This window comes from Ursus americanus, chromosome 17 (assembly GCF_024610735.1).
Source record: "Ursus americanus isolate L20-20 chromosome 17, mUrsAme1.1.p, whole genome shotgun sequence".
Classification (NCBI taxonomy): Eukaryota; Metazoa; Chordata; class Mammalia; order Carnivora; family Ursidae; genus Ursus; species Ursus americanus.
This window is the reverse complement of record NC_142143.1, coordinates 21889629-21914693: the sequence shown is the minus strand read 5'-3', so window position 1 is coordinate 21914693 and position 25065 is coordinate 21889629. Positions and strand designations below refer to the sequence as shown.

General features: G+C 38.6%; 1 protein-coding gene across 8 annotated transcripts in view; it reads left to right on the top strand.

Annotated features, from left to right (window-relative positions):
* Positions 1–22809, top strand: part of APAF1 (apoptotic peptidase activating factor 1) — a 79896-nt gene extending 57087 nt beyond the window's left edge. For all 8 annotated transcript variants that reach the window (XM_087868832.1, XM_087868837.1, XM_087868836.1 and 5 more), the window contains 6 exons: positions 1467–1592; positions 8506–8625; positions 8946–9071; positions 13823–13948; positions 15812–15958; positions 20172–22809. In XM_087868832.1, the coding sequence (XP_087724958.1) occupies positions 1467–1592; positions 8506–8625; positions 8946–9071; positions 13823–13948; positions 15812–15958; positions 20172–20318 (792 nt within the window). In that variant the 3' untranslated portion in view covers positions 20319–22809. The remainder of the gene's footprint in view (positions 1–1466; positions 1593–8505; positions 8626–8945; positions 9072–13822; positions 13949–15811; positions 15959–20171) is intronic.
* Positions 22810–25065: the final 2256 nt, after the last annotated feature.

Genomic DNA, 25065 nt, shown 5'->3' with positions numbered 1-25065 from the left:
CATGGATTCAGAGTTAAGGTTTTGTGGGGTTTTTTTTTGTTGTTGTTGTTGTGAAAATTATTGTGAAGGTGGGTGCTGTACTGAAAGAAAGTATATTGTGGATGTTTTTAAGCAAGGGATGGTTGTGCATTTACAAGTGAACCTTAGTCTTCCCGCTCAGTCTCATCTCTCAAACTGGTGTATATTATTCAGTCTTAAAGGATCTTTTCATCCCCCTTTTCTTTTTACCTTGTTGCCAAACCAGGCCGACATTCTTTTTGTTTTTACTAAGCGTCTTGAAGGAAGCCATACAGATAGTTTGAGGAAATAATTCGCAAAACACACATGTGCTTCATCCATATCCCTGTCCTCCTCAAAGTCATCAAATAATATAAATAATATATAAATGAATCATATTTGGCTCTGTTTAATCTGTAAAATGGCATTTTCATGTGGTTGGGCCTAGTATCAAATAACAGCAGCTACCACTTTTAGGTGTTTATCAGTTTCTCTCATAGAATTATTTTAACACCCTGTATGTTAGGTGTTGTTATTCCTGTTTTACAGATGTCTAAACTCCTAGTTTCCACAACTTTCATTAAATCAGTAAGTGGCAGAGCTACAGTTCAAACCCCTAGGTCTCCGAGCCTCTGTGCTCAACTAGGATGCGAGTCTTCCTTTGCTGTATAGCAATTGTAAGATTGTGTGCCCTGCTCATTGGGGAAGGCTCTCACTCACACAGTTTCCCTTAGCTTTATAAAGAGCCTTTTATCAGACATGCAGGTTAGGTTTGAATTTCTGCAATGTCCTATATTAGTATCATTTGTATTTTCCTTAGGCTTCCTTGAGTACATTTGATTTGGGCAAAAGAACTTTGTTTTGTTTTGTTTTGTTTGTGGTGAGTTCACTTGAAAGCCTTTTTGACATAGTCATTAGTTTTTGAGTTCTGTTACCACTTTCTTAATCTCTGCATTTGGCATATTAGTCTTTAGCCCTTTTAAGTCTTCTTAATATACTTTCCCCAGCCTACTCATATTTTCTTTCCTGTTACCTGTTTCCCTCATTACCCCCTATCTTTCCTTGTCTGTGTTGTTTTATAAAGAGCTTGCCTTGTCTCTCATCCAGATTTTTTCTTCTCTCTCCTCTCTGTTCATCTTAAATGTCATTTTCTTTTTGGAGGCTGAGTCCAGGCTGCCACTTGTTTGATGAATTGGGTAGTTGAGTTCTCAGAAGGGCCACTGGTTCCTACTGCTATCTGGTCATTCCAGGGAGTGTTTTATTTTAGGGTGTGTGTGTGCATGCATATGTGTGTGCTCCGCTTGTGCATACGTATATACCAGTCATTTGTGTGCCTTTAATTAAAATGAAAGCACTATGAGATGGAAATTTTATGTTCTTCTGTAGTCTAATTTTATGTTTTTGGGGTGTAGTACCTGCGTGTTGCTGAATTTCTTGGTACTAATTTTCTGGGCATTTCTATTTTGAAGATTTTAGAACTCCTAAACAACAGAATCTTCCAATCCAGGATTGGGCACAAGAAAACTGTGCAGCACATCCAGTTCACAGATGATGGGAAGACTCTTATTTCAAGCTCTGATGATTCTTCAATTCAGGTGAGGGGAAGGATTAACTTCCAACATATGTAATACACTAGCAAGGAACACTTTGGTTGTGGCTCAGATCTGGTGTGCATTTTAAACATTTCTTTAAGATCATATTACTGTGGCCATACATTCAGATCGTACACATAGATTCAGATGAAACCCATTCATGTTTCATATTTTCCTGTGGGTGAGGCAGACAATTTGACTTGGGAAACTTCTACTGGAAGGTTGTTTATTTTGAAGGTCAAGGAGTCATTTGAGTTCCCCTGCCTGCCTTGGTATTTGGATTTGTATCAGTAAATATACTTTTTTTTTGCCACATTTGTATAATTTCCCTTTACTTTTCTTGATAGTAGTAAAATCCGATTGAAATAAATTTTTATTTATTTATTTTTCTTAATAGAGAGTGAGAGTGCACACGTGTAAGCAGGAGAGGGGCAGAAGGAGAGAGAGAGAGAGAGAATCCCAACCAGGCTCCTCATTGAGCACAGGGCCTGTCACAGGGCTTGATCTCATTACCCTGAGATCATGACCTGACCCCAGATCAAGAGTCGGACACTTAACCGACTGATACACCCAGGCATCCCTCTGAAATAATTTTATTCTTTTAAGGATAAAATGTTTATTATAGGAATGAAATCCTATGAAAAAAGAATAGTTTGTCATAATAAAGGATTGTGGATACCGAGGCCTTAAGCCTACTATATATTCTTTTAAAAATTAACTTTGTGCACTGAAACTTTCATAAAAACATACTTTCAAAACTTAGGTAGTATTGCAAAGCTCATTATGGAAAATAGACCCCCCCATTACTCATTCTCCAGAAGCACCTCTTTTTTTTTTTTTTTTTTTTTTAAAGATTTTATTTATTTATTCGACAGAGATAGGGACAGCCAGCGAGAGAGGGAACACAAGCAGGGGGAATGGGAGAGGAAGAAGCAGGCTCATAGCGGAGGAGCCTGATGTGGGGCTCGATCCCAGAATGCCGGGACCACGCCCTGAGCCGAAGGCAGATGCTTAACCGCTGTGCCACCCAGGCGCCCCCAGAAGCACCTCTTTTAGCTTCTAGATGTTTCTTTTGATATTTATCTCATGCCCCCATATCCCATTCTTATAATGTTACCAATTTCTGTGTTTGAGAATTTACTGAAAATTAAGATGAACGTATTAAGATGAAAATTTAGCTTTTTTCCTTTTCCCACCTGTGTTACCTTTGACATATATGCACACACTCTTTTATCAATCCCATTATCCTAATACAATTATGATAACATTTTGTTTAGGTCATTAATGTCATTATAACTAAGTAGACTAAGGGTACTAGGAATGTGTTTTCTGCCTTAATGCAATTTAGGACAGTTCTACCTTTGCCTGGTTTGCAATTATTTTACCCTAAAATTTTGAAGACATTGTTCCATTTTCTCCCAAGGTTCCAAAGCTCATATTGAGACATCTGAAGCCATTCTGATTCCTAATCTTTCTCTCTGGAAGATTTTAGGATCTTCTCTTTGTTCCTAGAATTTTGAAATTTCATGATGATGGGTCTTGGCGTGTATTTGTTTTATCCATTGTTTTTGATATTTGTGATCCCTTCTCAATTTGGAAACTTAATGGTTTTCAATTCAAATTTAATTTTTTTCTTTGATCCCTCTTCACCCCAGAATGCTTTCTTTTTCTCTAAAAATCATTATTCAGATAGTGGATCTCCTGGACTGATCATGTAATTTTGTTTTTCTACATTTCATCATTTTAAACATGCTCTATTTTCTGGGAATTTTCTTCAGCTTTCTCTACCAGTCCTTTCATTGAGTTTTTCATTTCTACTATTTATTTGTGTATATATGTATGTATGTATTTATTGAGAGAGTGCTGGAGCTGGGGCAGAAGGAGAGGAAGAGAGAGAATCTTAAGTAGGCTCTACACTCAGTGTAGAGCCCGACACAGGGCTCGATCCCACAACCCTGAGATCATGACCTGAGTTAAAATCAAGAGTTGGACACTTAACTGACTGAGATACCTGGGCGCTCCTTGTTTCTACTGTTTTTAATGCTGAAGAGTCCATTCTTCTTCCTTTTGAAGAACATTGTGTTCTTGTTTCATGGATGTAATATTTTCTCTGAGGATGGATGGATGTATAAATAATATAGAAATCATGTATAATTTTTTCCTCAAAATTTCATTTTTATTCATAGCTGCTATTTCTTCAAGGTATTTTTTTCTGTGTGGTTGTTTTGGCCTTTTGTTTTAAAGGTCTTCCTCAGCTGTGTGGTGATCATTAGCTACCAGAAGTGACACTGAAAGGCTGATTGAAAGCTCTCTGTGTTGACTGAGACCTTTTCTGAAAAATGGTCTGAATGGGGAATCTTTGTCCATATCTTTAGGTCTTTTTTCCTGGTCTTGTCAGATTCGTAGAGAGGAATCATCTTGTCTTTCTGCAGAGGTTATACATCTGGCTGACAGGTTCTTAGAGCTAAGTGGGGAAGAGCCCTAGAGGTAGGTGTAACGTGTCTCCTTGTTTAGTGTGTAAACCTTCATTTGATCCCCCTCTTCTCAAAACTATAATTCTGTCCTCAGTTGTGCTGGTACCCTTTAATTCAGAGTCTTCCTTCTGGCTTGCTCTCATTGCTTGGAGGAACATTTTCTGCACTTTTTTTTTCTCATAGTAACTTTGTTTGTATTCAATGATAGTTCTTTCCTTTTTTACACAAAATTAATTTTCCTGAACTCCTTGAAGGAGTGGGCAATGCCAACATTTCTAGCTTTGTAGCTCTCCAGCTCCTCCTCCTTTTGTTTTCATAAAGCATTCAAAATACGGCCTTGTTCCTATGATACTGCTGTGCCCTGTCTCCTTCCTTCATTTTTATTTAGACCTTCTCTTTCCTTTGCTGTCATTATCCTGTTCTACTCAATTTTGATTCTGTTTCCCGAAGTTTCTCCTCATTATTATAGTATTTGTTCTGGTTAATTTTGAGAGTTCATAGGTCCCAGACTGGTCTAGCCCTTCCAGACTTTTCTATAGTTGCCTTGTACTCAGTGTCTGTTGCTGCTCTCCCGCTGGTCCACTGCACTTTCCAGTGAATGTCACTGGGCTGTTTGGAATTCTCTTGTTTTTAGTTCTGTCAGACTCTCCATGCTGTTCTCTGCTTCTTCCCATGTAGGTGCTGGAATGCAAGCCTTGCAGCTCTCGGTTTGTCTCTACTCAGTTGTATCTTGGGGTTTGTGGGGATACTTCGTCAGTTAACATGGTTTTGTTTGTGCATTTTTGGTTTTGCTATTTGAATTACTTCGTCTGCTTTTAATGGAGGCTTCAGGGAGTTTTAAAAAAACTACGCCTGCATGGTTGCCATCTTCCCACAATTCCTCATAGTTCTGGTCCTCGCCCCACCCTTACTCCCACCTCTGATGTCCTCAGTGACCTCAGTTTCTGAGCATTTGGTGAGTTCTGTAGTGTCTGTTTTGTTGCTTTTGTCTTTCTGTAATGCTTTTAGGATTCTGTTTTCTTGGTTAAGTCAGTTACCATTCTCCTGCTTTTCGGGCTCCAACATTTTTTTGTTTTTAGAGATTTTATTTATTTACTTGTCAGAGAGAGAGGGAGGGCTCGAGAGCACAAGCAGGGAGAGTGGCAGGCAGAGGGAGAGGCGGGCTCCCCGCTGAGCAGGGAGCCCGAGCCTGAGCCCTATGTGGCACTCAGTCCCAGGACCCCAGGATCATGACCTGAGCCGAAGGCAGACGCTTAACCAACTGAGCCACCCAGGTGTCCCAGGCTCCAACATTTTGTTGTTGTCTTCATTCCCATTCTCTTGACTTTGTCATTGTAATAGGGTTTTGGAAGTGAAGAAGATATAAATGCATATGTTCAACAGAAGTTACTGTTTTTTTGTTTAATACATATGTATATCCTGTAGTAGCAATGGTTATAGTATTAAAAACTGTTTAGACAGGGCACCTGGCTGACTCAGAAGAGCATGCAACTCTTGATCTTGGGTTGTGAATTCGAGCCCCACATTGGGGTCGAGATTACTAGAATAAATAAACATTAAAAAGAAACTGTTTTGAAAAAAATATTTTTATGTTGTATCTTTGTGAGTTCTGTAGGATTGGAATGAAATTTGGTTTCAGTGAGAAACTTACTGCAGGTTCCCATGATACTGGTGTATTAGCTATGAAATTCAGCATGATATTCACCTTTCTTCCTCTCCAGATGGCTTTGAAATGGGTAAAACTAAACTACATCTGATGGAATTCTGCTGATTCTGCTGAGACATTGTATACTGTATAGATTTTCTGTCAGAAGCTAAATTCATAGGTTTAATGACCTGCTTGAACATCAGATATTCTCAGCCAGGGGAAGAAATAATTTCTAGGAATATTTTTAGGATCAGAGTTAGATTATTTTTAGAAATATGAGTTAAGTAGTGTTTCATCCTCTTTTTGTGCTCTATCCAGAGTACTTCTTACATTTAAAATTTTTTAATGAGTATACATTCATGTAATAAAACTGTTGGGGGGTATTTCCAAGAATTGACTAGTTGGGTTTTTGTTTTAATTTTTTAGCAAATAATTAATTGGAAGTTTGTCTCCCCCCCCCCCCCCGCCACAGCATTGTTGAGGTGTGACAAAAATGTATATGTTTTAGATGTATGTGATGATTTGATATAATAGGTACACATTGTGATATAATTACAGTGATTAAGTTAATTAGCAAATCTATACACATGTCACATAGTTACTGTTTTGGAGGTTTATTTTATTCATCTTTGTGTCCCCAGTGTGCTTGCCTGGAATTTAGTAGGAGTTCAGTAAATCTTTGTTGAGCTAAACTAAAGGTATTGCCAAGATTTGCAAAATCAACTCACCTGTTTATAGCACTTAGAGTTGTGAAAATTGAGGTCTACCTATGGTAGTTTTTGATCCTTTCTTTTGAGTTAAATAAAGCCCAGAGAGTAGCCATGTTCACCTGAGCCAATGTATGAGAGTATATTGACTCTCTTAGATATAAGAAGATCTTCGGAATTTTTAAAATTTTAATTTTACTATTTATACCCTGAAAAAACTCTGTAGTGTATATGCATTGCAAAAATTATAGCTTATGGTACAGACATCCCCAAACTCAACCTTAATACATTTGGCTAATGCTGGTGGAAGTTTAGCTCTTATGTAAGATGATTCCGTTAGTACAGTGTGTTTGAGTCCAACAAAAAAGTGTCCCTGTCATCACTGCCTTATCAGAAATCTTCTGCAACAAAAACTGCTAAGGCTATTCTTAATCTTCCTTTAGCAATTGTCAAATTTTGTGTTACATCTGCTCAGGAACGCTCTCTGACTTCTTGATATGGAGGGCAGCAGTAAGAACTTAAGTCAGGATTGAACACTGAATCAGACACAGCTAGGAATGGCAGTGCTAGTCACTCAGGAAGAGCTGTTCATAGTAGCCACTATTTCTCTAGTCCAGTAAAGCCCAGAAAGTAGGAGAGAGCCAGAAAGTTCCTAGTGGAAATGGTCTGGGGTATTTTATGTTTAGTCGCATGGAATACCTTTCCTTTCTGATATGATTTGGGGAGGCAGGAAACCTCTCTTTCTTCCCCTTCCCCCAACATATCTCTTTGAGTTCTTAAAATGCTGAAATTCCTAATTCATTCTCTTTAAAACTCCTCTTACTTCCAGCTCCTCTTCTAGGGTCCCCTTGCCCTCATACAGATACCCTACTCCTAATATCCTGATTCTGTGAATGAGCACTTGGAGACAGGAGAAAGAGATCTGAGAGCCAGGGCTCAGTGGGTAGGGTGGCTGCTAAGTGTGGAGGATAAAGGAGTAAAGAAGGGGATAAGAGAACTGTCATTTCTTTTACAGTTTTGCCTAAGCCTGATAGGAAAAGCCTAAAAACATTTCTACCGTTGAACCTTCACCAGTCAGAAGCTTGACCCAGAATATCACTAATGTGCATACGTGTGGTGGTTGCTGATTTTTCTTTATCTTTTTATTCCTGATGTTAAAAAATAGAAGAAAATTCTGTTCCAGTCTGCCTGATTGCCCACAGCTCAGAAATCCAGCTTCATCAGGCCCACTGGGCTTGTTTTTTTGAATCTCTTCCCAACCTTTTCCCCTGTTTCTTTTGTATGTCCTGTATTTCAGCCAGATTGAACTATGAACCAGTCCCCATAATCTTTCCACGTTTTCCTGTTGCTGTGCTTTAACTCAAGCATTCGTTCCCTTTATTCGGAATGCCCTTCTCAGGTTGTGAATCATACTTCCAGCCCATACATCAAGCCTTCTTTGAATGCACTGTCTCCATGGTTTCAAGTTCTTCTTCTCCCTTATGCCTGAGGAATTCTTCCTAGAGTTCCATGTGAAAAACAATGTACTGTATTACTTCTTCTGTCAATTTGAAGATTGCATTAGGGAATAGCTGATAGCTAAGATCTCTGAAACTTAGAAATTCCATGACTTAGTTTGAAGCTGCTCTGGTCAGCTGACCTTCCCTGGCAGAAGGGCCAGTAGGATTCAGTAGCTTTGGTGGAGCTAGGATCTTCAGTCTTGGCCTAGCTTGTGGGGCTTAGGAAATTGAATATGTAATAAAGATAATTTTCTCTGGAAAATTTAATCAGATGGTGAGCTCACTAGAATATTGTCGCTTTTGCCTATCTTCTGATATCATTAGCTACTCTCCAAGCAACTGAAGAAAATGAATTTTATTTAGGAGGAAAAATATTTTATTTTACTCCTGGTCAAGATAATTAATCCCAGCTTTTCTTCTCTCTGTCTGTAAAATGGGAATACTGTATTCTTTCTTGGTACTCTTCTTTGTTTTACTGAAATGCCATGAGGACAAAAGATGTTAGGCAGTTGAGCACATATTACCACACTCCTGCAATGGGATATCTTGAGGAGAGAGTTATAACAGACTTATTGCTTTGAAATTCAGGTATGGAATTGGCAATCAGAAGAATACGTCTTTCTACAAGCCCATCAGGAAACAGTAAAAGACTTTAAGCTCTTGAAAAATTCAAAACTGCTTTCCTGGTCATTTGATGGAACAGTGAAGGTAATTTGAAACACAGGTTTCTTTTTTAAAAAAGTATCCTACTACTGGAATGATTATATTTTGAAAGCTGAAAGCGGATGGATGGTAAGTAACTACTTAAATTTTTAGGTCTCTCTTTTCTCATGCCTGTGTTCTGTTTACTGCATCACCTACATCTGCTGTGTGTTGATGAGCGTCTGTACTAAAGGGCACTTAAAGAGGTCGGAACAACCAGCGGGCTGAAGCTCTTGCTTTATAAAAGATGTGTGTTCCAGATGATTAAGCTCAGTAATACAAAATGTGCTTAAGAGTGTCAACTTCTGAATTTTTTTTTTTTGAAGGTATGGAGTATTATTACTGGAAGAATAGAAAAAGACTTTGTCTGTCACCGGGATACAGTACTTTCTTGTGATATTTCTCCTGACGCTACCAAGTTTTCATCTACATCTGCTGACAAGACTGCAAAGGTAGGTCAATTAGTTGAAATGTGCGTGCATAAAAGTTTGGTATTGGTTATGTATTGAGTCCAAATGATGTATAAAATAGTAAGTTTCTGTCTACGTGTCTGTCTCATATTTTGTGAGTTTTTGGAGGATGGCATCGGCGTTTAGTTTGTGTCAAACAGATAAATGAATAACATGAGGGCTTTGATTTCTGCCTTACTGATGACTTTTTGTCTATTACCAGTAAAATGGAGTTTCTACTATCTGTTATAGGCGATAAAAAGCACTGAAAGGGATTTACGTTTAATTGCACATCCACAGTAAATGTTTATGTAATTGACATAAATTGATAGTTCTGAAAATCACATTCCAGTGAAATGATGCTAGCAGGTTGGGTTCATTGACTACTCCATTCTTTTCTTTTTTCTCTATCTTTGTTAATGACCTCATTATTTAACCACCTTTCCAAACTACAAACCTTGGAATTGTGTGGGACTCTCTCTTGTCTTTCATATTCTGTTGATTACTCCTCGGTGTTTCTTTTCTTTCTTTCTTCCTTTTTTTTTTGGATTAATTGCTGTTTTATTAAATTGATCAAAATCCATTACTATTAATATTTATTTTGATGATGAAATTGTCCCACATCTGGTGCCTGTGTCTTTTTTTAAAAAATTTTTTATTATGTTATGTTAGTCACCATATAGTACATCATTAGTTTTTGATGTAGTGTTCCATGATTCATTGTTTGTGTATAACACCCAGTGCTCCATGCAATACATACCCTCCTTAATACCCATCACCGGCCTATCCCAGTCCCCCCACCCTCTTCCCCTCTGAAACCCTCAGTTTGTTTCCCAGAGTCCATAGTCTCTCGTGGTTATTCCCCCTTCTGTTTAACCCCCCCCTTCATTCTTCCCTTCCTTCTCCTACTGATCACCCTGCTATTCCTTATGTTCCATAAATGAGTGAAACCATATGATAATTGTCTTTTGCTGCTTGACTTATTTTACTTAGCATAATCTTCTCCAGTCCCATCCATGTTGCTGCAAATGCTGGGTAATCGTTCTTTCTGATGGCTGAGTAATATTCCATTGTATATACGTACCACATCTTCTTTATCTATTCATCTGTTGAAGGGCATCTTGGCTCCTTCCACAATTTAGCTATTGTGGACAATGCTGCTATGAACATTGGGGTGCATATGGCCCTTCTCTTCACTACGTCTGTATCTTTGGGGTAAATCCCCGGTAGTGCAATTGCTGGGTCATAGGGTAGCTCTATTTTTAACTTTTTGAGGGACCTCCACACTATTTTCCAAAGTGGCCGTACCAACTTGCATTCCCACCAACAGTGTAAGAGGGTTCCCCTTTCTCCACATCCTCTCCAACATTTGTTGTTTCTTGCCTTGTCAATTTTTGCTATTCTAACTGGTGTAAGGTGGTATCTCAAAGTGGTTTTGATTTGAATTTCCCTGATGGCTAATTTTGAACATTTTTTCACGTGTCTGTTAGCCATTTGTATGTCTTCATTGGAAAAGTGTTCATATCTTCTGCCCGTTTTTTGATTTGATTATTTGTTTCTCGTGTAGTGAGTTTGAGAAGTTCTTTATAGATCTTGGATACCAGCCTTTTATCTGTAGTTTCATTTGCAAATATTTTCTCCCATTCTGTGGGTTGCCTCTTTGTTTTGATGACTGTTTCCTTTGCTGTGCAAAAACTTTTTATCTTGATGAAGTCCCAAAGGTTCATTTTTTCTTTTGTTTCTCTTGCTTTTGGAGATGTGTCGTGAAAGAAGTTGCTGTGGCCAATGTCAAAGAAGTTACAGCCTATGTTCTTCTCTATGATTTTGATGGATTCCTGTCTGACATTGAGGTCTTTCATCCATTTGGAGTTTATCTTTGTGTGTGGTGTGAGAGAGTGGTCAATTTTCATTTTTTTGTATATAGCTGTCCAATTTTCCCAGCACCATTTATTGAAGAGTCTGTCTTTTTTCCACTGGATGTTTTTTCCTGCTTTGTCAAAGATTAGTTGACCATAAAGTTGAGGGTCCATTTCTGGAGTCTCTATTCTGTTCCCTTGGTCTACGTGTCTGTTTTTGTGCCAGTACCATGCTGTCTTGGTGATCACAGCTTTGTAGTATAGCTTGAAATAAGGCAACGTGATGCCCCCAGCTTTGTTTTTCTTTTTCAACATTTCCTTGGTGATTCGGGGTCTTTTCTGGTTCCACACAAATTTTAGGATTGTTTGTTCCAGCTCTTTGAAAAATGTCATTGGTATTTTGATTGGAATGGTGTTGAAAGTGTAGATTGCTCTGGGTAGCACAGACATTTTAACTATGTTTATTCTTCCAATCCATGAGCATGGAATGTTTTTCCATCTTTTTGTGTCTTCTTCAATGTCTTTCATCAGTGTTCTGTGCTTTCTGGAGTATAGATCCTTTACCTCTCTGGTTAAGTTTATTCTGAGATATCTTATGATTTTTGGGGCTATTGTAAATGGAATCTATGCCCTAATTTCTCTTTCTTCAGACCCATTGTTTGTGTATAGAAATGCAACTGATTTCTGAGCATTGATTTTGTATCCTGCCATATTACAGAATTGTTGTATGAGTTCTAGTAATTTGGGGGTGGAGTCTTTTGGGTTTTCCATATAAAGTACCATGTCATCTGCAAAGAGAGAGAGTTTGACTTCTTCTTTGCCAGTTTGAATACCTTTTATTCTTTTTTTTTTTTTTTTTTAAAGATTTTATTTATTTATTTGACAGAGATAGAGACAGCCAGCGAGAGAGGGAACACAAGCAGGGGAAGTGGGAGAGGAAGAAGCAGGCTCACAGCGGAGGAGCCCGATGTGGGGCTCGATCCCAGAACGCAGGGATCACGCCCTGAGCCGAAGGCAGATGCTTAACTGCTGTGCCACCCAGGCGCCCCTACCTTTTATTCTTTTTTGTTGTCTGATTGCTGTTGCTAGCATTTCTAGTACTATATTGAACAATAATGGCGAGAGTGGGCATCCTCGTCGTGTTTCTGATCTTAAGGGAAAGGCTTTCAGCTTTTCCCCATTGAGAATGATATTCTCTGTGGGCTTTTCATAGATGGTTTTTATGAAATTGAGGAATGTACCCTCTATCCCTACACTCTGAAGGGTTTTAATCAGGAAAGGATGCTGTATTTTGTCAAATGTTTTTTCTGCATCAATTGAAAGGATCATATGGTTCTTGTCTCTTCTCTTATTAATGGATCTATCACACTGATCAGTTTGTGAATGTAGAACCACCCTTGCATCCCAGGGATGAATCCCACTTGGTCATGATGGAAAATCCTTTTAATGTACTGTTGGATCCTATTAGCTAGGATCTTGTTGAGAACTTTGGCCTCCATATTCATCAGGGATATCGGTCTGTAATTCTCCTTTTTTGATGGGATCTTTGTCTGGTTTGGGGATCAAGGTAATACTGGCCTCATAGAATGAGTTTGGTAGTTTTCCTTCTGTTTCTATTTTTTGAAACAGCTTCAGGAGAATAGGTATTATTTCCTCTTTGAATGTTTGGTAGAATTCCCTGGGGAATCCGTCAGGCCCTGGACTCTTGGTTTTTGGAAGGTTTTTGATCACTGCTTCAATCTCGTCATGATTAGTTCCTTGGTGTTTCTTGACTCATTCTTCTCCTACTTGCCCCCACCCATAAGATTAGGCTTTCCTGCATTGGTGGACCTACCTCTGGTCTGTGCCTCCTCCAGTTTTATCTTTCCTGCCTCTGAGTCTCCAGTTGAAACAACCCCTGTGACCTCGCGGTTAAAAGCCAGACTCCTTTGCCCGTGACCATTTCTTTCTGCTGCATTGTTTCCTTTGTGCCAGGCTACGTTTACCTCCATCTTCTGTGCATGTGGTTTGGCTTGACACAAGCTTCTCCTTTTTTACCTTGAAGCATTATGACTCATTCTTCCAGACCTAGATTTGATGTCAGCTCTTCAATGAACCCTTTCCTGGCCCTCAGGAAGGGTGAGCTGGTCTACCTTCAGTGTTCCATATTACTCGTGTTTCTTAGCGCATTTACTTCGTATAACTATTCACTTAACAATTCATAAGTCTGTATTCATGATTAAACTATCAAGTTTTCAAGGACAGGGACTGTATCCAGTTCATCTTAGTATCACCAGTTCTTAGTTCACAGAGTCTGAAACATGGTAATTTCAGTAAATTCTTGTTAAATGGTGATGACAGAACCACAAGGGAGAATATTGGAAAGGAAAGAACAGCATTTTGGCTGCTGAGACAGTAGGATAGTATAGTGACTAACCTTTAAAGAACACTTGCCGTATATTAGACCCTGTGCTAGGAATTTCACTATTATCTCATTTAATTTTCACACCTCAGGCACTGTTGTCCCATATTACAGGTGCAGAGACTGAAGCTAGAGAAGCTAATGTGGGTTGTCCTACGCCATGAGGAGCTAGTCAGTGTAGGGGAGCCAGACTCACACTCAAGTTGACTTCACTCTGTAGACTGCTCTTAACTCATTGGCTAGTCTTTCTTTTAAGTCTAAAGTTTAAGAAGCTGTGATTTTGGTCCTTGAGCTGAAGTTAACTTGAGTAAAGGGAAAGTCAGAAAAAACATTGTTGCAAGTTGGAGCTTGGGCCTTATCTAATGAAAATTTATGAACTGTTGAATGTTAGAATTTCCATATGATTGAATTTATGGCTAACTAGCCCTCAGGACAGAGTTTGCAAGTACTATGTTGAGTGTATTTACTATTCCTAAACAATCCCAATTGCCTTCCAGATTTGGAGTTTTGACCTTCTTTCCCCTCTTCATGAATTGAGGGGCCACAAAGGCTGTGTACGCTGCTCTGTCTTCTCTGTGGACAGTACTCTGTTGGCGACTGGAGATGACAATGGAGAAATCAGGGTAGGATGTTTGCTGACATGAAAGCACTGCTCTTTCTGTAGCTTTGCTAATGCTCTGTGCCACACTGGGGACCTTTGTTAGTGTGACTGGGAAGCACAGGCCCTGGGGTTCTGGTTGAATGAGGCATCGTTTGCTTTGTTTCCTGCGCACGTTTTATTCACAGCTGCCCTCCTCTGCAGAAAAGAGTTCATTTTAGTTAGAGTAAAGTGTATGAGTTAGAGTCTGTGCATGCGAGGAGGCAAATGACCAGCTTATCCGCAGTTGGTTGTCTGCTCTTAGCTTGAGAATGATTCATTGGAATTCTTGGACCTGAACCAAAGGTTGTTTATAGTGGCAGAATTTGAGGAAAATTATTTTATAAATCGTTAATTAGGTTATAAATGAATAAACAGCAAATTCTACTGTTTTCAGCACTGAAAGAAAAGATCTCTTAATGAAACCATATCCATTAGACAGTCCACATTTACAGTGTGGCCTATTGCAGTCCTCATGAGCCTGCCTGCCTCTCTCTGGTTGTGTAAGAAGGATCCAGCAGTTGATGGGAAAAATTTGGGCATTGGGATGGCTGCGTTAGTAACCAGTGTATTTGAGAAGCATCTTGTTTTTTTGTTTTTTCTTTTTTACAAAGGAAGATTTAAAATTCATGAGTGAGTATGTAGTTTGCAGGAATGGAGACGTTATCAGATAGGCTTTCCAGGACAATTAAGATTCTCTTGCTTGAGGACTAAGTTACCAGCCTTCTCTGTAAGACTCTTCTAATAAATGCGTGTCAGCTGAAGTGGCAGGGCTGCTTTGGGAACGTTCAGTTCACTCTGAGTTCTTGTCCTGGATGAGAGCGCTCCTTTACTGCTTATGAAGGAGTATTTCATTTTTCAGAAACTCCTGAGGAAATAAATTCTCTTTCTTTAAATGCATGTTATTAAAAAAATTTTTTTTAAATACATTAAACAAAAATTTTTTCTACTGGATTATTCAAAATGTAGGAAAGCTGTTAAATATGTGTGTGTGTGTGTGTATATATATATCTAGCTTATATCTAGCTGTCTTACTAAATTCTTTGTAATGAGTTTCTTCATTTGATTCTCTTGGATTTTCTAGGGAAGCATTTATAAATGATGGTTTTCGTTATGTTCCCTTGCTGTTTATGCCTTTGTATTTCCTTTTCCTATTCTGATGGGCATTTATTTGAAAAATTAGAGTACTGCTCATACATTAATTATCGCTGGAAATAAATGGAAGCATTAGCATCTGTAAGTAATTGGATATATATATTATATAATATATTATTATTATATTATATATAATTATATATATATTATAAATATATATAATTATAAAATATATATATAATTATATATATAAAATTATATTATATTATATTATATATATATATATATGGTCCTGCAGGGACTTATTGTTTAAAATATGTTTGAATGACTTAGGTGTTTGAATGACCTCTGTCAGAATTCTTGGTGGTAGATACTGGACTAGAATTCTGTGGTTTTTTTGTTTTTGTTTTTTAGGTAGTTTGTTAGGCCTTTGTTTGTTCCTTGCTTCTCCCATTATTTTCTTTTTATTAAATGAAAAAAGTCACAATATTCTGACCAGTTGTTCTAAGGTCTCTTGTTTTATTTTTGGAGTATGGTTAATGATAAATATTTTAGGTAATGCATTTTTATTATAATTAGTGTTTTTTAAAAAATTTGGACAGGAGAGAATGCAATCTAAAAAAAATTCCTAAGGTATCATTGAATTGTAATTATATTTTTAAGAAAGATTTCCAAATATGTTCCGGAAGAGATGGATAGACGTATAAAACTTCTGGGTGACCCTGTTCATGCATTTTATATCTTGTTTGTATAGATATGGAATGTCTCAAATGGTGAACTGCTTCATTTGTGTGCTCCGATTTCCATAGAAGAAGGAGCTGCTACGCATGGAGGTTGGGTGACTGACCTTTGCTTTTCTCCAGATAGCAAAATGCTTGTCTCTGCTGGAGGATATCTTAAGGTAAGAGTTCCTCAAAGACTGTGAAAGAAAAGAGCAGCCTATATCCTACTTTGCAAGCTATTTTCACTTCCTGTTTCTCAGTTCGGCCTCCTACAACCCAGCAGAGTGGAAGGGCAGTTACTGTTATCCTCATTTGGCAGTGATGAGACTGAGATCTGTAAGGCTGCTTTTCTCAGCTCTCTTGGAAGTTTTGATTGACAGTGTTAGGAATGTTCTCTGTCCAGAGCTCTCAATTTGCCCCATACTTAGATGATCAGAATGACTAGGAAGTTGAGTGTTTAATTTTATTTTCCACATCACTAATTGTTAACTCTTGGTTGAAAGTCTTTAAAAATTTATTTGTGGAAAAAAATTTATTCATGAAATTTCTTAAGTTTTAGTAGTAGTGATAGCAGTAGTGGTAGTGATAATAATAGCAGCAGCAGCCTATTGTTTGATTTTATAGCCTACAAAATGCTTTCCTTACATCATCTCATTAGCCAGCTTTGTGAAGCTTAAATTTTATTATCCTCAGTTTATGGATGAGGAAACTTATGATCATGGAGGTTGTGTTTCCTAAAGTTCGTAGTAAGGTGGCTTGTGCAAACTGACTATTAGAGAATACAGAGGCCAAGGATTGAATGTGCTGTGGTGCCTCGGTGTCATTTTTCAGTGCTTGCCCCTATTTACCCATCCACTCAATCAAAATGTGTTACTGCCCACCCTGTGCTAAGACACTGCCATATGGCACAGTGTTTAAGACTTGGTTTTTGCCTTCTGGTGGCTTATAGTCTGGGGGAAGCGGACAGTAAATAGTCTCTAAAGTATAGGAGGGTTCTGGGACATGTCTGCATAAAGATAATGGAGTTAGCAGAGGCTTCTTAGGGAGGGGGGATGCTTGAGGTGAGTGTTTTGAATGGTGGTTCACTTGTAAAAGGGGTTGAAGATCCTGTATATTGTATTGACCACTTAAAATAGATCCCTAATAAATTAGATCTTACTGTACTTTTATTTCTTCCTGAAAACATTCAAGTGGAGGAACTGATTCTGATTAATTATCTAACACAGTATAGAGATTAAAAAATATTTGAATGAATGAAGTTTTTGGTTATATGAGACCCACATAATTGCAGTTTTACTCAACATAAAAATCTAGTTTATAAAAAAGGACAATTTTTAGCTCTCTGAGGGGATGTTTGTTATGAACCGTTTTCAAAGAGTTTGCGTTGAAAATACAATGCTTTTTATAAAATGTTGCATTGAAATTATATACATTTTTGGGCACATCTTTAGTTATGGGTGGGGGGGATTGTGAAACTATCACCATTTGTTTTCTTCTAGTGTAGAGATAAACTGTGATTCTTAGACTGCTCTGAGGATAGTGCTTAGTGGAGCAGCACTGCGGTCTTTGGGTTGGAAGCAGGGAGTCTTGAGCTCTGTTAACTGCTGAAAACCTTAACTGCTCAGCTTTGACCCTGAGCTTCTAGAGACCATGTCATTTGATACTCTGGGTCCCATAGAAGGCTATCCCCTAATTATGAATCTGGCTTACAAGATGTGATAGCAATCAGAAATCAGCAGATTTCTAGAGTTCTTGGAGAACCTTGAAATAAGCAGCAGAATGGGTGTCTGTACTATAGAGGTTTATGTCTTAAGGGTGTAAGAACTTATAGCCCGTACATTCAATCTGTATGTTTAAGTGACAGGCTTTCTTCCCTCTGGTTGATTACTAGCATGGTTCAACTGATTATGATATAGCCCAGCCTGCATCTACCCAGCATGTTAATGAGACTATCAAAAGCACTGAGCAAATTATAAGTAAGAAGGAACAGCTGCTGTAGTGTCCAAAGAAATGTGCCTTTTGAGTCTGTTTACTAAGGAAACCAAGCTGTATGAATCGAATGTCAGTAAGATAAAGTAGATATCCAGTAGCTAAAAAGCTCTTAACTTTCAAAGTTATTTCTATCTATAAAGTTAAAAATTAATATAATTTAGCTGTTTACTTGTGTTATGCCGTGGAGTACATACTGCTAGAATGACAAATTCACATTAAACCATGCTTATGAGAAGAAAGTCTGATTTGAAATATGGAATACATGGTGATAAACACAGGTGTGCCATTACTTAGCGGCCACAGAATGTAATGGTCAGGAGAGTCAGTCTTGGGTAGATTGCCTAAGGTCAAAGCCTGGCTCTGCCCCTCATTAGCTTTGCGATTTTACACAAGATTGTTTAATCTCTTTATGCTTTGATTTTCTCATCTGTAAAATGAGTATAATAATATCTATCTCTGAGTTGGGAGGGTTAAAGGAGTTAATACATGTTAGTATACATAGTGTTAAAGGAGTTAACACAGCACCCATACATAGTGTCACATAGTATACTCTGAGTAAATGTTAGCTATTTTAATTCACTCTATTTCTTAGAGCTGTTTTAGGTTCACAGCAAAATTGAGCAGAAAGTATAGAGTTCCATGTATCTCCTGCCCCGACACATGCACAGCCTCGCTATCACCTGAGTATCAACAGAGTGGTACATTTGTTACAATTGATGAACTTCATTTGGCACATCATTAGCACCTTAAGTCCATAGTTTACATTAGGGTTTACTCTTAGTGGTGTTCCTTCTGTGAATTTTTCTTTTTAAGATTTATTTATTTATTTGAAAGAGAGAGAGAGCACACATGTGTGAGTGGGGTAGGAGGGGCAGCGGGAGAGGGAGAGAGAGAGAATCTCAAGCAGACTCCCCGCTGAGTGTGGAGCCTGACATGGGGCTCAGTCCCACAACCCTGAGATCATGACCTGGAGCTGAAATCGAGTTGGACACTTAACGGACTGAGCCACTCAGGCACCCCCATTCTGTGATTTTTGACAAATGTATAATGATATGTGTCCACCATTGTAGTATCATACAGAATAGTTTTGTTGCCCAAAAAATTCCCTGTGTTAGCTATTTTTAACGTCATTGTTTTTTAGTCCATATTCAAGTTAGTGGCTGATGCAGTGTTTCCGAGTGGTTTGTTTGAATAGGGAGAAAGCTGGTGAGAGAACTAGATTAGGTACCAGAAACTGTCCCACCTCTGCCACTCGCTAGCAGTATCATCTTGGGTGACGAGCACTTTTTTCTCTCAGAACCCTGGTTTCCTTATTTGTAAAGTGAGGCATTTGGACTAGGTGATCTCTAAGGACCTTACTATCTCTATGATTTGCTTCTAGTGACTAAAAACTAACAAGTCTTCTCTTAAGTAGGTGGACTGTGTCCTCTGCAGTCTTGTTTACATTGCTATTTTATAAAGCAAAATTGTCAGTTCTGAAAAATTTCAAGTTCCTACAAGTTGCTTCAGTGAAGCTTATTGAAGTCCAATGGGACATACTTTTATCCGTTACTATTACTGAGTGAACACAAATAGCTGACCCAGTCAACTGCTAGAATGCTAGGCACTGCCCCAGATACAAAAGTGAGTGACACCATTATTTTGTTCATAATGCTCTGAATCTCAGTGTGCCTTTTCAAAAGGTGTTCATGTACATTGTCTCTTTTGCCCTTATTTAAGCTGTGAGATACACGGGTAAGCTTTATGATCTCCATTTGGTAAATGACTGTGAGCACTGTTGTAATCTTAGCGAATTCAGTTAGCAGGAGGAGAAAGGAAGGATTTGGCCAGAGCACCTGCTGCATTTGAGATGTTCAGTATTTATTTAGGAAATAAATGTATAGACTGTTTTATAGAGAAACCTGGTATTCAGCTCTTGAATCATTCCTGGGAAAAGGAAGATTCAGTAGAGAGAATATTATGTCTGGTAGCCTATAATAGAAAATAGTCTCAGTGTCTACCAGTCTGTGTCTGCAAACGGACGTTTTTAAAGAAAAGAGGGGCATTCTTCTGTCCATCCCAATGAGAAAGACACACAGGCAGCAGAATTCAGTGTAGTCATGGCCAGAGTGGACTTCGTGCAGCCTTGTGTCTGTAGCTTTCAATAGGCTGCACATCTTCCCAGCATGCCTTGCAGTGGGGCTAGGTGTTCGGTAGCTATGAGGCAGTCACCAGGATTAATCGGGAAAGGCTGACCAGATTGATTATACTATATTCAGCATTAAGCCTTAGACTTTTTTCCCTGCTTTTGCTAAGTTTGGGAGTGGGGAGGTGGTGATAGGGTGAAGGATTCAGCTGGCACTACAGTTGTCACACACAGCAATTACCAATCTAATGAGAATTTTATTTTTCTCTGAACAGTGGTGGAATGTTGTCACTGGGGAGTCCTCACAGACCTTCTACACCAATGGAACCTGTCTCAAGAAAATATACGTGTCCCCTGACTTCAAAACATATGTGACTGTTGATAATCTTGGCATTTTATATATTTTACAGATGTTAGAGTAAAGTAGTTAAGGATTAATGTAAGTTGAACTCTTTTTAATTTTGAATTGCAAAAAATTCTAGTGAAACTCTCTGTATTTCGACTTTTTGTAAAGCTGTGAATGGTTTTGCAGTTATTGCATTCATCACAAAAGTGTTTGTGGTTGGATGAATAATATTAATGTAGCTTTTTCCCAAATGAACACACCTTTAATCTTGTTTTTCATAATCATCATCATTATTGTTAACAGTTTGTCCTTAAGATGCAAATGAAAATGTAAATACGTACCTTGTTATACTGTTGGTAAAATTCTCTCTTGATGCATTCAAATTGGTTGACATAATTAATGAGAATAACTCGGAGGAAATATGTATTTTAATGCTATTATTATGCAGGGTGTGCCTCAGGGTAGCAGACCTGCTTTCTGAACCACATTTACCCCAAGGGGGATAGTTCTTCCAATTATAATCTTGGCGCTTATTTGCAGCCCTTAAATTTGCTTTAAAAATATTCCAGTTTGCCTGCACAGTTCGCAACGTTTCTTTTAATTCACTCGATAAGTGAGTGTTGGATTTCAGAAGTTCTTTGAAGCAAAAGTTCTTTTGAAGCAAAAATTATACGTGTTGAAGAGAATAGATTTTATTGGTCTACCTTTTTCTCACTAGCTGATGGCAGCTCTGTGCTGCGGCTGGACTCCAGTGGTCAGTCTCTGAGTTGGGTGCTGTCCTGCTTGCTCTGGTTTTTTATGTACCAGACTTGTTACTTGACTGAACTTGACCTTTTTTTTTTTTTTTTTTTAAGATTTTATTTTATTTTATTCGACAGAGATAGAGACAGCCAGCGAGAGAGGGAACACAAGCAGGGGGAGTGGGAGAGGAAGAAGCAGGCTCCTAGCTGAGGAGCCTGATGTGGGGCTCGATCCCGTAACGCCGGGATCATGCCCTGAGCCGAAGGCAGACGCTTAACCTTAACCACTGTGCCACCCAGGCGCCCCTGAACTTGACCTTTCTTAATCCTCACTTTCTTCTTGTTTTTTTTTTAAGCAATGATTCTGCAGTTGAATTTTTGTAGATTAGAATATTTGGGGAGGAGCCAGTTTTCATTGTAAGTTTTACAAGAATTTTTCTAAGAAATATAGTAAAAAATTTCTTCTAAGTCTGTTTACTCAGATGAATGGCATTGTCAGTGCTGTTTTCAGTGAATTTCAAGAGAATTCTCTATGGTTTTCTGCTCAGTAACAGAAGAGTCATAGTGACTCTGGAAGATGTCACTTTTAACCTACCAACCATTCTCTTTTCCTTCTCCTTTTCCCTCCTTCTTTCCTCCCTCCAAGGTTAATCAGGAAACATAGCTCTTGACGGGGGAAAAAAGTACATCAAGCATCAGTAACTAGCTTTTTTTTAACCTCCTGATTAGGAACTTTAATTGCAGTTTAAATCTCCATTTCCCCTGACAATATATTGTTAAGGGAAATGGCAATAAATTAATAATAGGTGTGGGTCATATAAGAAAATAACCAAAATTCAAAAATTTTGCTGCTGCAAAAGAAACGAAATCAAATGAGTATTAGTGTTAATAGTAGGTAAGTAGTGAGCTGTTTCTGTTGTTGATGTGTATTAGAAGTGGTGTAGGTAGCGGGGGCCTAGACCACTCCAGATGTATTTTAGATTAAATATTACTATTTAACATTTAAGGGAGCCATAAATAGAATTCTTAAGGAGGTTTGGCTTTTGGTTTTTTATGATGGGTTGAGGAACTAGTATGTAGGCTTACTGTGATTTAAGCAAATGTGATGTGAAAATCTTAATTTTATGAAAAGATTTTTGTAAATGATATGTTGTGTTAGAGTATCCAAATCATAATTTGATTTGCATACAGTGTTTAGGAACTTGATTATAACTCAGAGTATAAAGTATTAACTTTTAGAATTAAAAGCCACTTGACTATTAAAGTATATAGGCTTTTAAAAAACCTTGATTGGCTTCTGTCTTTAAAATAAAAATAGAAATGGGAAGAAAAGGTAACATGACAAAAAGGCAAGGTAAAAAACAAGGTAACTTGGAGGAAGAAGAGAAGCCTAGTATAGTGGAGCTGCATGTTTCAGGGCAGCTCAAATGGTCAGTCAAGGGGAGGGTTTTGTTTTGTGCTTGCAGATGAGCATTTTTTTCAAGCATTTTCCCTTGTTGTATTTTTTGTAATGGAAATTACATTGCATTTTGTATATGTAAAGGTTTTTTACATTGTGTGTATCTTGTATGTTTTGAAAACTATTTTGTATTTATGATAGAGGTCACATGATTTTTTTTTTTTTTTGCTTCGGTATACATTTTAGTACATGAAGTAAAAAAAATTTTATAAAAAATAAAATTCCTAAAATATTTTTGAAAAATATTTTCGGATTGTTTCAGACTCCTTGCTTGTCCAACTTTGTTGATTAGAAAACAAATGTGACAGATTCTTCAAACTAAAGCCGTCATCCTTTCTAGTAATGCTTTATCAACTATGTCTAGTTCAATTTTATTAAAATTTTATCTCCTCAGTTTATCTCTGATGATTGCTACCTGGTGTGACTGGCATGGGAAAGAGCCTGTAAAGAAGAGAATTCATTTATGTATTTTTTTTTTTAAGATTTTATTTGTTATTTGATAGCACAAGCAGGGGGAGAGGCAGAGGGAGAAGCAGGCTCCCCACCGGGCAGGGAGGCTGACGCAGGGCTCGATCCCAGGACCCTGAGACCACGAGCCAAAGGCAGATACTAAACCGACTGAGCCACCCAGGCACCCCTCATGCCTTCATTCTTTCATTCAGTAAATATTTATTGAGATCTACCATGTGCCTGGCATTTTTGTAGGAATTGGGGATATAGAAGGGAGCCAAACGGTCTTTTTCTTACTGCAGTTTAGGGCCAAGGAGAGGCAGAAAAAAAGTAAATAAGTAGAACCTATAGCCTTATTAGTTGATATGTTTAAGTGGGGAGGGGAGAAGCATTACAGTTTCAGATGGAGTTGCTCACTGAGAAGGTGACACTTGAGTACAGACCTGAAAGGTGAGGGAGTGAGTCATCCAGGTATCTGGAGAGGTTCCTGAGCGAGAGTTCAGTGAGTGCAAAGACAGAACAGTGGGTGGGTTGCTCCGTTATAGAGCGGGCAAGGAGGCCGGTGTGTGGCTGGAGAAGACTGCGTGGGGGGGGTGTAACAAGAGGTGCATCACCATGCAGGGCCTCCTAGGCTACTGGAAGGACTTTGAGATGGGCTGAGATGGGAGCTACTGGAGGAGTTTGGGCAGTGGAGTGATCTGACTTGAGGTTTAATTGGCTCCTCTGGCAGTGGGAAATTGAGAATCAGTTGAAAAGGGGGACAGGCAAGGGTAGAAGCAGGGGTACCAGTGAGAAGCTTTTGCAATAATTTGGGCAAAATGAAGGCAACCAGACTAGGGTGGCAGCAGTAGGGGTTGTAACAGTTGGATTCTGGATAGATTTTAATGATAAGAGTTAATAGGATTTGCCAGTGGATGAGAGAGACAAATTAAGAATGATACCAAGGTTTTGGCCTCTTTGGCTTGAGCTATTGGAAGATTAGCACTGCCATTATCTGAGATGAAGATGGTTATGAAAGGAGCGGGGTTTTGGACATAGTAAGTTTGAGATGGCTGTTACACGTCCAAGTGGGGATGTTGAGTAGATGTTTGGGCAAAAGGGTCTGGCGTTCATGGGAAGAATCTGTGATGGGGATATAAATCTGAGAATCATTAGTGAATCCAATGTATTTAAAACCACAGGATTAGATGAGATCAGCAGTGAAACACATGTTGATAGACAAGATTGGAGTCCTAAGCCAGAGTCCAGGGCAGGCTGAGGTTGGTGAGGTGAGGGAGCAGCACAGAGACTGAGAAGGACCACAAAGAACAAGAATTGCAGCGTGATGTATTAAGTTATAGTGAATGCAGTGGGCGTGGGTTCCTAACTCTGTGGTTTTGGGCAAAATGCCTTTATTTTGTTTGTTTGTTCAGCCACCTGCCTGTCTTTCCCATATGGCTTGCATCTCTACTGCGTGCCAAGCACTATTTTAAGTATTAGCCAGGGCAGTACATAAATACACTTTAGTTGTTGGGAGAGATTGGGAACAATAGAGAACAAGAAAGCAAGAAAATATCAGCAGTTGTTGTATCTGTAAAATGGGTATCCTTTCTTCTCACGGTTGTTGTAAAGATTTAATAAGATAACACTCATGAAGTACTTACCTCAGTGCTTGGGCCAAAAAAGTGCTCAGTAAACATTCCTTGGTGTAATTCGGGTCCTGTCACCTTTGACCTGGCAGCAGTTCCCTGACTGCTGTCTCTGCCACCAGTCATGTCCCTCTGCTTAATCTTTCCACAGTGCTCATCTTAATCTTGTCACTTCTCTCTACAACCCTGCACCTGCTGTGTGCTCTATTGCTTCTTGGTCTTTGTATATGCTGTTCTCTCTTCTATACTGCCTATTTCCTGCCTAATTTTTCCCCCGATTCCTTCTTATCCTTCATATATTCTTTGAGATAACCCTTCTGCTGAAGGTTTGCCCAGCCCTCTCATAGTGTCCTCTTTTCTCTGCCATGGCTTTTATCACCCTGTATTGTTTACTTATTGGAGTCCATCATTAGATCGTAAGCTCCATGAAGCCAGGTCTATGTCTTTTACACCACAGTCTAACAGAAGCCTGGCTCCATTTGGAGTCTCAATAAGTATTTGTTGAATGATTGAAATTCTTGTATGTGTGCTTGCATGCCCATAGCG